At 40.3% G+C, this 18,324-nt stretch overlaps 1 protein-coding gene across 1 annotated transcript in view; it reads right to left on the minus strand.

Moving 5' to 3' along the window:
• Positions 1–16,389, minus strand: part of LOC135224409 (transmembrane protein 33-like) — a 38,230-nt gene extending 21,841 nt beyond the window's left edge. Inside the window, exons 1-2 of the mRNA XM_064263379.1 lie at positions 16,268–16,389; positions 8,476–8,685 (exon numbers count right to left, since the gene is read on the minus strand). Of these exons, the coding sequence (XP_064119449.1) occupies positions 8,476–8,660 (185 nt within the window). The 5' untranslated portion in view covers positions 8,661–8,685; positions 16,268–16,389. The remainder of the gene's footprint in view (positions 1–8,475; positions 8,686–16,267) is intronic.
• Positions 16,390–18,324: the final 1,935 nt, after the last annotated feature.

The raw sequence follows: 18,324 nt of genomic DNA on the forward strand, positions 1-18,324 counted from the left end.
GGCACAGGAGCATTTCAGCTTTGTCGTTGTCTACAAAGTCTGCCAAGGAAGGTATGGTAAAGGAGTCGAATCTGCCGTCTACTATTGTTGGATTTTGGGTCTTTGCCACTAATTCTGGGACAAACTCACACACCATTGATCTCCAACCTCTCGAGTGCTTTATGAGATATGAGAGGCCATGTAGCTCCCCCACCCTTTTGGTTGAAGCCAGGGCCAATAAGAAGACTGTCTTCAGGGTCAGGCTCCTATCCGTGGACTGCCTTAGTGGTTCGTAGGGGGGTTTTGTCAGACTACTCAGTACCTTGGTCAGATCCCAATCTGGGGCTTTTAGCTCCTTTGGTGGGCATGACTGTTCAAAGCTCCTCATCAGCATGGCCAACTCCCATGAAGACGATATGTCCACTCCTTTCATTCGTAAGACTGAGGCTAGAGCAGCCCTGTACCCCTTCACTGCAGATACAGACATATGTTTTTCTGTTCTGAGATATATCAGAAAGTCTGCTAACTGCTGAATAGTGGTACCGAGTGGAGACACGTTCCCTCTACGACACCAATCACAGTATGCTGACCACTTTCCTTGGTATACTGTCGCAGATGATTTTCTGATATTACCTGCCATCTGAGTTGCTGCTTTCTGCGAAAACCCTCGCTCTTGAAGCGATAGGGACTTCACCGACTGGTGGTACCTCTCCACGTGAGGCTGACACAGAAGGTTGCTCCATGGAGGTAACTCTCTTGGCACATCTACTAGGAGTTCCAGTAGGTCTGGAAACCACTCTGCTTTCGGCCATAACGGGGCTACCAGGGTCATCTTGAGGTTCTGAGACCGCATTACCCTGTTCAGAACCTGACGGATTAGACAAAATGGAGGAAATGCGTACACGTCCAGATTGTCCCAGGGGTGTTGTAGCGCATCTTCTGCTACTCTGCCTCTGCGTCCGGGACTACTGAACAATACACTTCCAACTTTTTGTTGTACCTGGTTGCGAATAGGTCTATGATCGGTCCTTCCCACAACATGAGCATCCTGTCCACTACCTGTTGGTGTAGGGACCACTCCGTTCCCAGAATCTGATCCCTGCGGCTCAACTTGTCGGCCACTATGTTTCTTTTTCCTGGAATATACCTGGCCTTGATGTCTACCAGGTTCTCTATGGCCCACTGGTGAAGTTGAACTGTCATCACATGTAACTGCCGAGAAACTAGGCCTCCTTGCTTGTTTATATAAGCTACTACTGTGGTGTTGTCTGACATCAATACCACTGAGTGTCCCTTTACTCTCTCCCTGAATTCTTGTAGAGCCAGGAAAGCTGCTTTCAACTCCAGCACGTTTATATGGAGTTCTCTGTCCTTGCAACTCCATTTTGCTGACACCATCAACTCCTCCATATGGGCTCCCCAGCCTTCTAGTGACGCATCCGAGAACAGCAAGAGGTCTGGGGAGGATTGTTGAAGGGGGACACCCACTGTCAGATTGTCGTCGTCCACCCACCACAGCAAGTCTTTCCTCACTTCTGCCGACAAGGGAATTTGCTCGTACGGGTGATCTACTGTTGGTGACCAAAACTCCTTCATCCTCCATTGTAGGGACCGAAGGTGTAGCCTTCCTTGTGGTACTAGCTTCTCCAGGGAGGTTAGGATTCCCAGCACCACCTGCCACTGTCTTGCTGGCTGTGTCTGCTTTCCCAGAAAGGCATTCACCACTTGTTTGCATTTCTCTACTCTTTGGTCTGTCGGGAATACTTTGGCTTGTGTTGTGTCTATCACCATTCCCAGATATTCCAAACGTTGACTTGGATCCAGCTGCGACTTTTGCTGATTCACCACAATACCTAGGCTGTGACAAAGCTGCAGGAGGGCCGCCCTGTCCCTGAGTAATTTCTCCCTGGACTTTGCTATCACCAGCCAATCGTCCAGATATCTTATTAGCCTGATCCCCTGAGCATGCGCCCACGCCGACACGAGGGTGAACACTCTTGTAAAAACTTGAGGAGACGTTGTCAATCCGAAGCACAGGACCTTGAACTCGAAAGCTTTCCCTGCAAGACTGAAGCGGAGAAATTTCCTTGAAGACTGATGGACTGGTATCTGAAAGTATGCGTCCTTTAGATCGACTGTCAGCATAAAGTCTCCGATTCTGACTGCTTGTAGAACCGTTTTCGGAGTTTCCATCTTGAAACTGGTTTTCCTTATAAACAGATTCAGCGTTGACAGGTCTATTACTGTCCTCCACTCCCCGTTGGCTTTGGGTACCAGGAAAATCCTGCTGTAGAAGCCTTTTGTCGGACTGCATACTTGTTGCACAGCTCCTTTTTCCATCATCTTCTTCACTTCGTCCTGCAGAATAGTGGCCTTCTGAGATTTGTGGGCATAAGTGACGTGGGGTAATGGTTGATCTGTCAGGGGCGGGGTTACCTCGAACGGAATCAAATATCCTGAGAACATCCACCACCCACTGCTCTGCCCCTAGTTCCTGCCACACCTTCCAGTGATTTGCCAGGCAACCCCCCACTGGTGTGGCCGAGTGATGGGAGGCGCCCATCCTATCTTCTTGAGCCTCTCCCTCTTCCCCTATTGCCCCTTCCTCTGTTGTTTCTATTGTGAAAGGGCCGATGAGTTATCCTCTTTGGGGAAGAGGGTCTTGTGACTCTATTAGGGATGCTATGTCTCACTGTCTTCTTTCGAGACATCTGCTGTTGTCTTCCCTCCAAAGGAGTAGTTTGACTGTTAGAGGTTTTCCTAACTGCCTGTTGCACCAACCTATCGTTAGTGTCCATCCTTCTTCTATCTATCGCCTCTTCCAGTATGACCTCTGGCAACAGTAGTTGCGATTCCAAGATATCCCCATTCCTCATTGCTAACAGGGAATCCAAATCCACATTGCGGCTTAGTCTAGCCAATGCTGCATCTCTCCTCATTAGCAGGATATTTGCCCAAACATTGGCACTTACGTTTGTCAGGTACGCAATCGCCTTGGACCCTGACTGTAGTAATCTAATGAACAATGGTTCATCCACTACTTTCCTTGTTGCTTCCGAGGATGCAATTTTCGCCACTGCTGTTGACCAAAGGTCTAACCAGGACGCAGCCTGAAAGACAGAAGAAGCTGTTGCTTCTAACGTAGCAGCCTCTTGGTACGTCATCGAAGGGCACTCCATTTTAACCTGATCCAAGGTTAATCCAGGCCTTAACCTTACAACATTAGGGTTCATTTGTCTAGACAGCAAAGGGACCTTCGGTGTCGTATAATATTTCCTTTGCTTTATCATTGGAGGGGGAATAAATTTAAATGATCTATTAGATCTTAAGGAATTATCCCTCCCTGCAATCTTTGCGTTTACGTGTTGCAAGACCGATTCCGCATGACTCGAACAAGGCAATTCATACGACACCTTGGTATCCCTCTTTAGTCCAAACGCCATGTCAATTCCAGGAGGAAGCATACTGGCCGGTGTTTCTGTCTTCTCCGAAAGGCTATTGAATTGACGAATCAAATCAATAACCTCTGCATATGAGGCCAGAAACTCTTGGTTTTCTCCTTCCTCCGGCTCTAGTGTACCACTCTCCGTCCGAGAGATGTTGTCTCGCCTCTATCTTCTGACAGACGGACCGGAATCCACGGCCGCCTGCCCCTACGGCCGCGGTCTCTTTGATCTTTGCTGGCCGCTGTTGGCTCGATCCCAGATAGTCAGCAGGGGAACGAGAACGTCTCACTCTTTCTCTGCTCACGGATCTAGAGCGAGAATCTCGTCTAGATCTCCAAGATGAAGGCTCACTTAAGACAGAGGTAAGTTCGTCTCTATTAGCATTGGCATCGTTTTCGAGCGTCGGCGAGCCCGGCCTCGGCCTTCTATCCAGACGGACACTGCCTTCCACGAACGTAATCCGCCGAGGTTGCCAACTCTCTATTTTTCGTACTTTTAATAGGAGCCTTATCGTCCTTCGTACGTATTTTGAACGCCTTACGGCGAAACTGGGACCCGCATTCCATCCTCTGCTGCACCTTTCGCCGCCAACGTCGATTTTACCAGAGGTATCGCAGTTTTTGCGATCCGAACTGGCAACTCCGCCTCGCCGCTAGCTCGCCGGCCGCCGTCACCTCTCTCGCTTGTTCAGACTCTTGCGAACGGCTTCGTCTGCCAACCTTGTGCTTAATAGCCACTGATTTTCCGACCTTCTTGCTGACTTGGAAATGACAGTCTTGGTCCGAAGAAGAGGAAGAATTGATTCTTCTCCTCTTGGCCCGAGGATCCGCTAGGAACTCCCGAATCCTCCTCCAACGCTTGACTGGCGCTCGCCGTGACGTTATCGGACTTAGCGATGACGCCGAACTAGAGAAGAAGACGAAGAAGGCGAATCACACTTTTTCTTTTTGTCTCTCTTATTCATTCTCTCCTCTATATCCTGTAATTTCTGCATTACAGTTTGCATTGACGGTCAGAAGGCGTATTAGTGTCTGGGTGCATCGAAAAAGGCCGAGAATCAGTCTGTGACGTCATCACGCCTGCCATCTCAGAGTGTGACGTATGTTGTGACGTCATCCCTCTCGTAGGGAGAGACTGAGAGGTTTCTGCTGGCAACCGCACGTTTGCTGCCAAACTACCTCCCACGTTCTGCATCTCTGTAAATACTGAGTGGGATGGTGAAGCCGCGGCATTAATTCCCATAAATTGCAAGCCCGGGGGATGAGGAACATTCAGCGCTGCCGGACCCTGCTGGAACCGTGACGTCATATAATGCGCAAGCAGACCATCCAAGGTTGGTACGCCTGGTAGGCCTAGCGCTGACCACGTACCATCTAACCTATGCGCTTGAGTAGCAGGAGCCTGGAACAAAGATGGCGGATCTCCCCCTCTACTTGCTGGGAACAAAGGAGAGTGCAAATTATTCATAAAATTACCCAAGGCCCCTCCTGACGTTTCCGATACAGAACCGCTAGGAGAAACCGAAGGGGTATGAGACAATTCAAAAGCAGGTGGAGAAACATATGGAGCAGCCTGGTTTATTACCGATACAAAAGAAGCCGGTAAGGTTTGGTGATCCAAAGATGGCGTCACCCCCTTTCTTTTGTATTGGTTTTTCCCATAGAACTTCTTCCACTGTTCCACCGACCAACCGCGACAAACAGAACACGGATTAGTAACCGTACATACGTTTTCCCTGCACCTACTACACGTTGGATGAGGATCCGTCGACACCGAAGTTAGGAACCTAGAACAAGGGAAGCCACTGACTCCTGGGCATTTCCTTTGTCTCCTCTTCGAAGCGGTAGACGATCCCGATGTTGAGGCAAAATTCTCCATCATACCACGTATACACTCTTACCACACACTGATCACACTTGGAGAAAGAAAAGGAATGAAAAATAAAAAATGAAATGGATAAAGAACGGGCAAACTGAAAAACCGGCTTTAAATGAGATAGACAGTAACACGTCTTATCTTAAAGGCGGTAGGAAAATAACTGATGGGTCACAGGTAGCCGTGGGCATTCTGGGTATACATGCCCCGTGACCTGGTATAGATGCCATTAGTCCCTGGATCTCACAAGTGTAATTTTAATTCTACCGGTTTCCAGCTTGGCGCTAGTAAATCCTAATGTTAAGACCGAAGGTTTGTTTCGTGTATGAACAAGTTATTTTTTTTTTCGTTGTATTGTACACTAAATTGCGATGATTTTGGTACATAACAAATTGTAAAACAATCAAAGCAACACAGAGAAAATATCATCACAAAATGATGCATGAATTTGTAACGCCGGGACATAAAAACAAGTTTTTTTTCTAAAATTCACCATAAATCGAAATATTGTGCTAGAGACTTCCAGTTTGTTGAAAAATGAAGGTAACTGATTGAATATTACTAGACTGTAAGTGTTTTAGCTTACAATTGCAGTTTTCGACCATTGCGGTCGAGTTAAAGTTGACCTACGAAGGTCGAATTTTTTCTATTTATCATGATTTATATGAAAATATTTCAAAACTGATAAAAGCTACAACAGTGAGTTATTTTTTGTTGTATTCTATATGATATTGTGCACATTTTCATGTACAGTAGTGCCTCTGGATACGAAATTAATCCGTTCCGAAGCGGCCTTCGTAACCTGATTTATTCGTATCTTTAACTACGTTTTACATGTAAATTGCCTAATTCGTTCCAAGCCCTTCAAAAACACCACAGTAAATTTTATAATAAAGCTAAATTGACTAATAAACAATGAAATACAACAATTTGGACCATTTAATACCTATCATAACCTTTATTGTAGTACGTACCTGTAAATAAAGTGTATTAGTGTACATGGTACAAGAAATACTTTACGTACATTTATGTACATATGCAGTAAAATGTGGAACCTTACCTTACGAGTGAGGCGATCTCCGAAAGTGGCGACAGAGGAGGAGGACAAATGGCAGAAAACACGAACACTTAACTTTACAAAACACATTAAAAAATGGCAGAAAACATTAACACTTTACGAAACACATTAACAAATGGCAGAAAACATTAACACTTCTTGATTATCTCCATCTTCGTTCTCCATAGAAAGCATCCTCTTCTTTCCGTGAACTTCAGCAACATTCTTGGGACCCATGGCTAATAACGTAAGTAATTAAGTTCACACACAACACGACAAAGTAACTTACAGTACAACGAAAGCAAAATCACTAACACAAATTTACATTAACAAACGAAATACGTATATGTGAACGAACGAATTCCAGTGTTTACGATAACGCTGCCGCAAAAAATGGTCAAGGAACGCCTTTACATAGAGGCATGATGCTGACCAATAGGAGAGCAGGATCTTATGGTGGTGACTAGCATCAGGAACCAATGGGAGACTCTAAAGTCCTCCATTTCTTATTGCTCCAATCCTTGCATTCATCAAACATCATGTTAACATTGCATACTTGTCCTCTACAATTAGAGCAAAGGGTGTGAGAGTTATATGGAAACTTGTTTATTCGGGTACTGCAGCCTTTACTGCAATACGTACCGGGAAATAGGAGAGCTAGTGTCAGACATTCCTAACAAGCCAACAATTTCCACAATAAAAGCAATTCAAATAAAGAAATTACAGATAAAACACTATTAAAACAATGCTGAAAGGCTACCATAAGAAAATACTTCACCAATTTGTGAAGACAAATGAAATTTACAAAACCAAGTTGCTTTGAAGAACACCATGTTGACTGCATCAATGGCAGAAACAAATTGGATTGTTAGCGTAGTTGTTCCTCTTTCCTACCACATAAGTGCACATGTCTAGTCACTTACACAAACAAAAGAATCGCTACCACAAATTTTGAAAATTCAAGCTGCCATTGAGTACAAACTCTTAGCTAGTAATTACTGGGTAAGTTACTTATATAAAATCCATTATTGACCCAACTACCCTTTTCAGACATTGGAATGGTTACCGATTACATTATTTTTTCATTCATTCACATAAAAAAACTGCTGGCAAATTACTTTTCTGGCTGCAATTATCTATATACTAAAATTTTTTTTAATTCTGCATAAAAAGCCAAAAATTTTAAATAGTTTTCTGTAAAATGAACATATTTCATCTACTAAAGGCCATCCACTTGACTATTTAGCTTCTAAGGAAAAGATTAACCATATGTGAATAAAAGATCTAAAGAAACGTGGATTCTGAGAGTATATGCATCCCCTACTGACCCTAACCAACTTCTCTCTTAAGACATTCCCTCTGATGAAATGTTCTAAAGATAGAAACTCCTGACATGTCTGCGTAAACAAATGGCCCCCTTGGCTGGTTTTCTTTAAAGATTGTCAAGAGTCAAAGCCACTAATCTTGGTATCATAATGGAAGATCATTAAAGGAGCCCAATGGCAAAAATGAGGAATTTGTCTCTAATAATGCAACATTTTTGGCCAAGGTTCGAGGTGTTGATGGAATCTACAGTAGTCCGGATTCCTTTTCATTGTTTGGCAAATTGGCACCGTCCTTACATTAATAATACAAAATTATAGGTAAGTGAACACATGATGGTCTAACTTTACACTAAACTGGAAACCCATCAACTGTGTGAAGAGTTGTGATGGTAAGGTAAAACCAACAAACAAATTGATGGACAAAGTCCTTAACTCTTGAAATAAGGGAATAATAAAGATTAAATTATAAGTTAAACATAAATCACACTATAACAAAGGCGCATAGCCCTTCATGGAAAAATTGTAAACCTAAATCAGGGACTTTTTCTGTTTATTAATCTTTCCCTCAGTAAATACTTCTCTCCAGTGCAATTTCCTTTTCTTTATACTTTTGTACATACTACAGGAAATGTGAAATTTAGGACTTGGTTTTATATCTAGAGTGGAATAAAAACAAAATTAGGTGAAACAACAGCCTATGATTAGTAAGAATAACTACTATGATCTTGCAAGTGAAAGCCTACAAAAACAACCACTAAATGAAACAGTAAAACTAATATAGTATATTGCTTACCCAAATATCGGAATTAAATAGGATATGCAGAAAAGTAAAGTAAGAGCGCGTGTTGCCCAAAGAGCTGTGTCAACTTTATGCTCCATAACATGGGATTTTAATGCCTCCATCCCACTGCCCCTTGGAGGTTGCTCTTCGGAAGGCTGCTCCTGAGTTTGATCATTTTCTTGCTGTTCCTGCGACATTGTTACAACCAGTCTTAAGGTACTTCTGAAAAACAAAACATTTGTAAGGGACAAGCATAAGTGTAAGCTGAACTTAAACTATGAAAACTACAAAAATTCTCAGAGCATTACACTACTTGAGATAAAGTCACATCTTACTTATGAAACTGCAAAATAAAGCAAGCACAATAATTGCAAGTATAAATGCTATTATTAAACAGACATCCAAAACAGATCCGAGACTGCTAAAGTCAGCGGGGATATAGAACTCTGGTACAATTAAGACCTCACCGACTGGTCAATCTGGCATGGGTCCCACATTATTCCAATTCTTGGTAATTTATATATATTCTAGTGAAAAAACTTCAATAATAAAGCCCACAAAATCCATTAAGCAAAATCTACTATATGTACTGTAGCACTATGATATGAGTCTACTCATCACTCATATCTCTCAAAATATTTTGTGGGCCCTCATACTGGGCTTCTTGAGCCATCAGGGAAGTCCCATTCACTTGCCAGTGATAGTTTATAGTTTTCATGAATAACTCCTAAATCTGTGGCAACTCCCACTGAACGTCCTGAAGTTTCAAAACCTTTTTAATTTTTGGGGCACACTGATGAAACATTTGAGTGCTCTGTGCTTGAAAGTCTATTCTACATTTACCTATTGAACCTTGGCTAAAGTAATCTATTATTTTTGCTCCTATTAATGATATATTGCTGTAGGAAGGCCTGGTTATTTCAGCTGTATATTTATTGTAATTCATGTCAAAATAATTGTACATACTGGAGTATTTCATATTCAGTTATTTCAAGCTCGAATAGGATGGGCTTCCCACTATCATGTGGCAACTCATTAAAAACTGGCTTTCTCTGTGAACATACTCTACAACTTCCTTCATAAATATTTTGATATACGTATCATTAAACTTGAAATAATGCAGACTTTTTAAAATATTTTCATTAATTTTTTTATGAAATGTCCACGTCTCAGGTGATATATACTCTTTCAACTACTACTTTTATCACTTTCTTTGATCTGTTCCACTGAGTTGTTTATCATTGTATACTGTACTCCCCAGCTGCTCACTGTTATCAATATTTAAACCTCTGAATTACTTAGTTTTACCACTTAAACATCCAGATTTGATTGATTTCTTCCTGACCCTATCATCATATTATGCATTACCTGTATTTACTTCCAATCTTTATTGCTTCACCCACATACTTATAGAGGCAGTCCCTAGTTATCAGTGGGGTACTGATAAGCAAAAACTGCCATTAACAGAAACTCAGCGATTTATGGTGCTTATGGCACTGAGTTTTGGTTAATGGTACCTCTGTTAGGTATGCTATGGCACCATAACTCTATTATTGGCACCTTATGGCACCAATTACCAAAACGCTGCCTGTTACGGTGCCATAAATCGCTGATTTTATGTTGCTAGATGAACGCCATAAATCCGGATCGCCATTAACCGAGGACTGCATATATTAGACAGTCCCCAGTTACTGGTGGGAATTCCGTTCTCAGCAGGGTGCTTTTAAGCGAAAACTGCCATTAACCGAAATTTGGTGATTTATGGCACCGATATCCAGTTAATGGCGTCTCCTTTAGGTATGTTCTGGCACCATAACTCTATCATTGGCCACCGTGGACTCAGCACGTTATGGCACCATAAATCAGCAATTCTAAGGCGCTAGACAAGCCCCATAAAACCGGATCGCCATTAACTGAGTCTGCCGATAACTGATAACTAGGGACTGCTTGTACTGGGTGGGTGATCAGGCCTGTGATTGGGTGAAAGAATGGTGGGGGGTGGGGGCAAATGATGTCATCCTAGGGGGGCGATTTCACACCAGTGTGGCAATCTGACCAAAATAAAAATAAAATAATGTCCAATACTGAGTGGATATGTGAAAACATAGGATCTTGTAATGGACAAAAAAAATTTCATGAAACCAAAGACATCATATTTTAAAGGAAATAGCAGGTCCAGACAAATATTATGGGAGGGGCACCTATTTTACACATTACAGTAATACCCCAAACTTATGCAATTCGAGTTGCGCAAATTCACAATAGCACAAACTTTTCATTGGAACCTAATTATAATCATCATACACAAGTTCTTCACAATATTGCGAACATTTGCAAATCCCCCATATATATGTAAATTTTTAAGTTTTAAAGCTTTTCTGTGTTAAATCTTTATAAACAATGTATTATTTTTTATTTTTGTACATGCACAAATATGATACAAGGGTAATTACAGCACCTACCAGTTAGTGCATATACATATGTACTTTTACAAGATGCGATACCCATCCACAAAGTTACTGCACGTTTCAAAGATGATATCCCTTCAGAAACTTTCATTTCTGAAGTACGTACATACTACTATACTACAATTAGTATAAGTTTTCCTGCTTTCAAGCATAAAATCTGAATGGAAATTTTGTGTATGCTACTTATATTTTTGAAAATATATACAAAGGTAATACATAATTCACAGTCAGTCATTATATATAAAAGACCTCCATGATCAACTAGTAAAATATATCAGACATAGCAGAGTTGTCATTCTGTGAAAATTACTTTCTTAACCTTGGAGAAAAGTGCTGGAACAATCTGTACGTACTATGTTATGTAATTACAGCACATACAGTTAATGTATGTTAACAAAATGTGATCCCATTCGGACTTTTCAAAGATGATACCCATCCAAAGTTTTACCTCACATGACGTACATATTTCTCTCTCTCTCACCTGACATGATGTACGTATTTGTGTGTGTAAATATTACATATGTACATAAAGGTTTTCTTCATTTTATTGAATTGTGTACCTTTGTTATGACTGACTTATCAAGTTTACCAAGAGACCCAAAGAAAACTTCTTTTATAAATGAAATTACAGTAACTTTAATTTCATTTAAAAGTTAGCCTAATACTTAGGGAGCATGATTATGGCCATATTTAGTGTTCAAACTCTAGAAGGAAGCATTTTTTAGCATTTTCAGAGACTGTGCCAAACTTACAAGAAACTTCCCCTTGCAGGAGGGGTCTGGAACCTGACCTCACTAAGTTCAGGGTATTACTGTATACATACAGTTGACCTTTGCTATTCGCAGACCCCAGATTCACGGACTTACGTATTCGCGGATTCTCTATGGATCTCACATCCTCACATACCCATTATTCGTGGTATTTTTCTATAAGAAATATCCACAAATTACTGAATTTTTACATCAATTTTATGATTAAATGCACTTTTTGTGATAAAACTATTAAAAAAACCAGGTATAAGCCTTTTTGGTTGGGTTTTCTTGAGTCTGAACTAACAAAATAGGCAGTCTAAAGCCTTTTTACAGGGATTCTAAGTACTATTCGCAAGGGGGCCAGGTACACATCCCCCGCGAATGTGGGGGTCCACTGGCACTGCATGTAAATACATATACATACAAATATAGTATACATCATTATACAAATAGATATATAAACTATTTAAGTAGAAATTATGAAATGGATAGAAATCGCCTGTCTTTTCAGGAAATACCAAATGGTTTGCCTGCCATTTCAGAAATACCAAATAGAATATTATTAACATTAAAGAATACATAGTTATTGTTATTATCATCATCTGTTTCTCTAAATCTTATTACTTTTATATTAGACTTTGTTCTAAATTCTTATATTTCTCATTTTTGATACTTTTGGGGAAATATTTGAGATTATGAGGCTGTCATTATTTTTCATGTCAACCTGGCCATGAGCTGGACCCCCTTTTAAAGGATACCTAATATAAAGGTTATCCTACTACCCTAACCTACCTAACCTAGCACGTCGTGCTATCTGGCCAGGGGGGCATAAAGGTTATCATACTAACCTAACCCAACTTAGCAGGCCATGTTACATGGCCAGGGGACTTCGCCCTTCCTGGACCCCCTTCACAGGAATCCAAAAATAAAGGTTATTATACTAACCTAACCTAACTGAGAATGCTGTGTTACCTGGCCAGGGGTTGGTTGGTTGGTTTTATAAAGTTTAGGTGTAACACCAAGCACTGGACCCCCTTCAAAGGAAACAAAATATAAAGGTTATCATAGTAACCTATCCCTATCAGGTAGTCTGTGTTACCTGACAGGGGGCTTAGCCCCCTTGGGATCCCCTTTTAAAGAAAATATAATTTACACATTATCATAATAACCTGAACTATCTAATCTAGCAGACTAAGTGTTAAATGGCCAGGTAGGTAAATGCATGAAACACTGACTGCATCAGGAAATACAAATGGTATTTCACAATAAATGGAATTGTTTGTAAATATGCACATAACATCAAATATAACATGAATGTAAAAATTATATGAAATTAATAACATAAAAAAAAATATCAGGCCAGTAAGGTGTCCTAAAATGGCGCAATGCAACCCTAGTTAAGCCATTGTCATTGAATAATTAATTTCTTTTTGAACCAAAAATAAGCCTAAGCACAGCGTAACAGTCAGAAAACGGTAATTCTATAAGTAAGGGGTGCCTGGGCTTAAAAAAAAAAAATAGTTACCTTGAGTTACGAAGGATAATGTATAGAATTCGTAGATACTAGTTGTTAAATGAGGAAATGCTTATTAGTCCCAAAAAGTAACTTTAAAATGTAAAAACTCGCAAAAAAAACTACAGAATGATGTCTGTATCTGTGCACACATGCAAGGACTAAAAAAAAAAAAATAACTAAACAAGTGACTAATGCAATGTGTACAGGGTAAACCCTTTTTACTTCCTTATTTCTCGTTGATCCATTCTTACACAACGAATATGGAAAATTTTCTCACACAGCTATTTTGATCGTCATCATGGCAGTAGCTTCTACCTACAAGTGCTCCTGTGGAAAACTTACCTGAAAACTTACAACCTTTTCGATGTGAAGGCTGTCATAACGTATTGTGATTTTTGTTTTGGTATTTCTACAGAATCCCTCCACACGGACTGCAAGGAACGTAACCGCGGATACGACATCCGCTAGGGATTGGGCTGTCCAATGTATTTTGCTGTGTTTAGTACTGGACCCTGGGGGTTAATTACAGTCGTCCGAATAAATATTACTAAAAATTCTTGTTCAGTAAGTAAAACTGCATAGAAAAACCGCAGCTGCCATAGTCTAGGCCGCCGCGGATAAGTACCCATGATCTACCTTTGTTTTTTGTATAGTTTGTATACCTACAAACGGAACAGCCAGGGCCCTGTAACCCCTGTGGCAAGCGCGCACTTCGCAAAAATTCCCGCTTGCCAGAACAAATGTCCTTGCCAAGAATGTTTAAAAATGTGGATCCTAAGGTGCAAAGCGGCATTCCGCCACACCGAAACTGAAATCAGGAATGTGCAAAAAATTACCAATATGTACAATCTTTTTTTATTAGTTTTCATCTACCCCACCCAAAACCCCAAGTTCCCACCTGTGGTTCCCAAAGATTGTTGGTGGTTGTAAGGGTTTTCCTCAATGATACTAAGGCATAAGGTGTTAGGGTAAACAATCACGGATCATCCATCGTCATCACGCTGGCCAGGCCTTATTCACTCGATATTTAATTGGTGAAACAAGAATACAATTACAAATTTAAGCATACCATTCAAAAGATTGAAGTTTCCTCAACATAATGTGATATATGAAAGCCCCATAACAAACTAAAATAAGCATGTGATCCTCTTCGTAAAATATGTTTTCAAGGCAGTTTTGAAATCCAATATGGCGGCAATCGTCAATCTGGCCAGTCTAAGCATGGACAATCCACCATCTTTCCCAGCCTTCCCAGCACTCATTTGAACAATGTTAGCGTATATAGGCTATGTAACGTTTATTGATCTTACTCAAGATTGCAGTTGTAATCAGCACTATAAAATAACATTTTGTTGCCTATACGTATTAGTGAAAGCATGAAACTTTTTATTCCCGGGGTCACGGTTTGAACTGAATTCATTTTTACCTTGTAATCGGTAGTTTTATCCTTACTGCCATTACAACTGAAACTCAACAGTGCTTATTTGATTGTAATTATACACATTCTGGTCTTAATTTACTCCACATTGTACTTGAACCACGTTGCTGTTCCTGGTTCCTAAGTACTCACTCCGCAAACACAATTACGAGCAGCAGATGACAACACTGATTATGGATGCAAAGCTTTATTCCCTTAATTGTTTACTTTACTCATTATTTAGTTTAACTTTACTTCAAAATGTTTATTTAATTCATGTCTATTATCACTTTTTTGCAACCAAATTAACCAAGAAAAATTACAAATATTTCAGATGTACCTATACTTATGAGCAGACGACGTGAGGAAAAATTACTCATCCTTGCCAATCTAGTGGAGTGTCACACATACGCCGATGCATTTACAAACTGTTTCCATGAATTCTAGTTGTCAAAGTAATGCAGTAATGATAAAATTGCTGTAATATGTATATAGCCTACACTACAAATAGATACGCTAATTTCACTTATTTCCCCGGTTTTGTGTAAATCTCATACCCAGTTTGGAGGGTAAACACATACCTACCAATTGACAACACTGATAAACAGTTGAAGAGTGCAAAACGCCGCAAAGAATGCTGTAGCTAGTCCCCTTCAATAAGTATGGTTAGAGGTCGGGTGTACGACTGTTGTGATGAAAGTGCCCCTGCATCTATGGGTACAAGGGGTGTGCGGATTTAGCACAGGAAATGGGAAGTTTATAGACACATGCAACTCCACAAACATCGACATAGCATCAATCTTCTAAATATTTCGAGTTGTTAGTAAAAATCTCAAAAGTGCTTTGGTGGTGTGGGCACTGCATTGGCCACCCTTTTGATTACCTTTTGTTTAACTCTTAAAATATAGCCTCAATTTATAACTTTGGAGAAAATACTTACTTCGAAAGGAGAGTAGAGGCCTTTAGCTCCTTCTCTCACCAACAACTAGGTAGGTACTTGTGACTGATGACCATCTCTGGTGTCCGGACGCGTTAAACGTACTTTTTCGGAGGGTGGCCTAGCCGTGGTAGTTGGTGAGTTGGCCAGTCCACACGGTTGTTTACCCTAGCTACACAGGATGTTCCTGGCAAATTGTGACCACCTTGGACTAATGAGAAATTAGGTAACCCTGTGGTTGAAACCCATGGGCAATAGGTAGGTCAGGCCTAATAGATTACAGCAACTTAAAGGACCAGCGGCTAGTAAGGCATCCTAAACAGCATGCCGAAGCCGAAATTAAATACTACCGTAACCTAGCATAACCTTACCCTAGCCAGAGAACCAGGCTACCGTCACTACGATTACCTAAAAACACATCTTTTCGTTTAAGCTGCGCCGTCATGAAAGGGAAAAACGTGACGGGAAATACATTAGGCATGAGTTAACCATGACTAAGCTCGATTTCGGCAACTTTAATAAGCTTAGCAGTTGCTCCTAAGGTGTTTGCCCAAAGTCATTCTTCTTCCCTTTCCCGTTCTCGACATGTCAAAACATTTCGATAAAAACCGTTCACTTTCCCCTCCTGGGGTCTTCTAAATGCCATTCATATATAAAATAACATTTTTTGGGGGGTTAATCTATGTATAAATGAACTCAAACATAAATACTGACCTTAGAAAAAACGAAAGAAAACTTTCCGTACACTGACACGGTTTTACATGCACCTTACGTCAGGAACTCAAGACTAGCCTTTCGATGTTGCCGTAGAACCGGGTTGGATACCGGATATTATTCCCAAAAAATATATATCTTATCAACCTATTGTTGCTTATCTTTAAATAAAAAGAACAATTGTGTGGCTTAGTTACTATTCTTCGAAGGTTTTGATATTGTTAAAAGTAATTCTAGCGTATATGACAATATATTCTCCAGAGAATAGATTACACGATGGGTATATATGTGTAAACTACTGCTATCTTGACACTAGCACTACATCTTTTTATCGAATATTAAACTGAATAATATCCATTCATTCATAATAACAACGGTCTTTTTTTTAAACAGCGACATTCTTTTATCATGATACCGTTTTCATATTATATCGTCAAAAATTCAATTTTCCAACTCTCCGGCTAGGATTCTGATAAGATGTTATCGCAACAGACTACGAACTACAAATTTGATAAGGGCCTGAAGTTGCTATGAGGACTGCCAAGGCCATTCCTTTATTTGTTGCTACACGAAAGTAAAATAACGTTGAACAAACTAAATATTAAATTTCATGCCGGTGCCACAGTAGGCTACATAACATTTAGCCAAAAACTTGGTCCCCTCTTCTTTCCAATCTCGTGAGGACTGTTTCCCATATCTCGTGGCTTTCTCTCTCATCCATTAAATTTAATCACATATCTGTTCAAATCCTTTCCTTTACCTACTTCTTCCGGAATTGCATGGAATAGTATAGAGTTTAAGCCAAAGGCCAGGCACTAGAACCTTTGAGCTTGAGGTCATTCAGTGATGGGAAGGAAATTCAGGGTAAGTAGGTTTGAAGCAGGTATACATATAATATATATTATATATATATATATATATATATATATAATATATATATATATATATAGATATATATATATATATATCTCTATATATATATATCTATATATATATATATATATATATATATATACCTTGGGTTTGAGAAGCGTAGGTAACAGGAGGAAAACCTCGCAGTTGAACTACTATGAAATAATCATTAGGAGAGGGTAGATAGCAAGTTGGAAAAAATGTGGAGGAAGGTACAATAAAAGAAATGAAAGAGATTGCAGCTAGTGGTCAATGGGACACTACAAGAATCTCTAGTAATAACTACAGAGCATCTCAAGATTCACTGATGATTTACATTACAACGCGAGTTTGTTTAGAGTATATTTAACTACTATGTACATTCACGTCAACCGTGCATCTGATGTCTAGGCCAGTCCCTTATGATGCTCCTGATTGGCTGTTGATAAGCAATCCCAAGGCTGGAAACTCTCGAGAGATGTATGTTCCACCTCTCCTGTGGGATACATCTTTCAAAAGTACCCCTCGGGAGAGGTGGAACCTACATCCTGCCACTGAACTCTCAAGAGAGACTGAGAGTTTCTAGCCCTGTGATTGGCTTATCAACAGCCAACCAGGAGCGTCATAAGGGAATGGCCTAGACATCGGATGCAAGGCTGATGTGAATCTACTATAGTACATAACAACCTTCTAATTACAATTTATTTGATTCACTTTTGCAATACCTCTATGTACTTATTCCTTTTAACCCTTAATCTTTGTTTATCCACAGAATTAAACTTGACTGTTAGGGGGATATAATAAAGCTTTTGAATTTTCATTTTGATTGCTTCTAATATTAATACCAACTTATTACCCAATGAGTTGGACAGTCATGGTGCTGATTACATTGAACATACTACCCAGTTATCGACGGGCGTTCTGTTCTTGGCAGGGTGCTGATAAGCAAAACCCCACCATTAACCGAAACTTGGTGATTTATGGCACAGATGTTGATGAATGGTGGCTCCTTTAGGTATGTTATGGTGTCATAACTCTATTATTGGCACCGATAACCAGAACTTGGCGCCTTATGGTGCCATAAATTGCCAATTTTGGTGCTAGACAAGCGCCATGAACCAAGTCCGCCGATAACCAGGGACCACCTTATATGATCTCTGGTAAGC

The sequence above is a fragment of the Macrobrachium nipponense genome, chromosome 12 (genome assembly GCF_015104395.2).
Source record: "Macrobrachium nipponense isolate FS-2020 chromosome 12, ASM1510439v2, whole genome shotgun sequence".
In the NCBI taxonomy this organism is placed as follows: Eukaryota; Metazoa; Arthropoda; class Malacostraca; order Decapoda; family Palaemonidae; genus Macrobrachium; species Macrobrachium nipponense.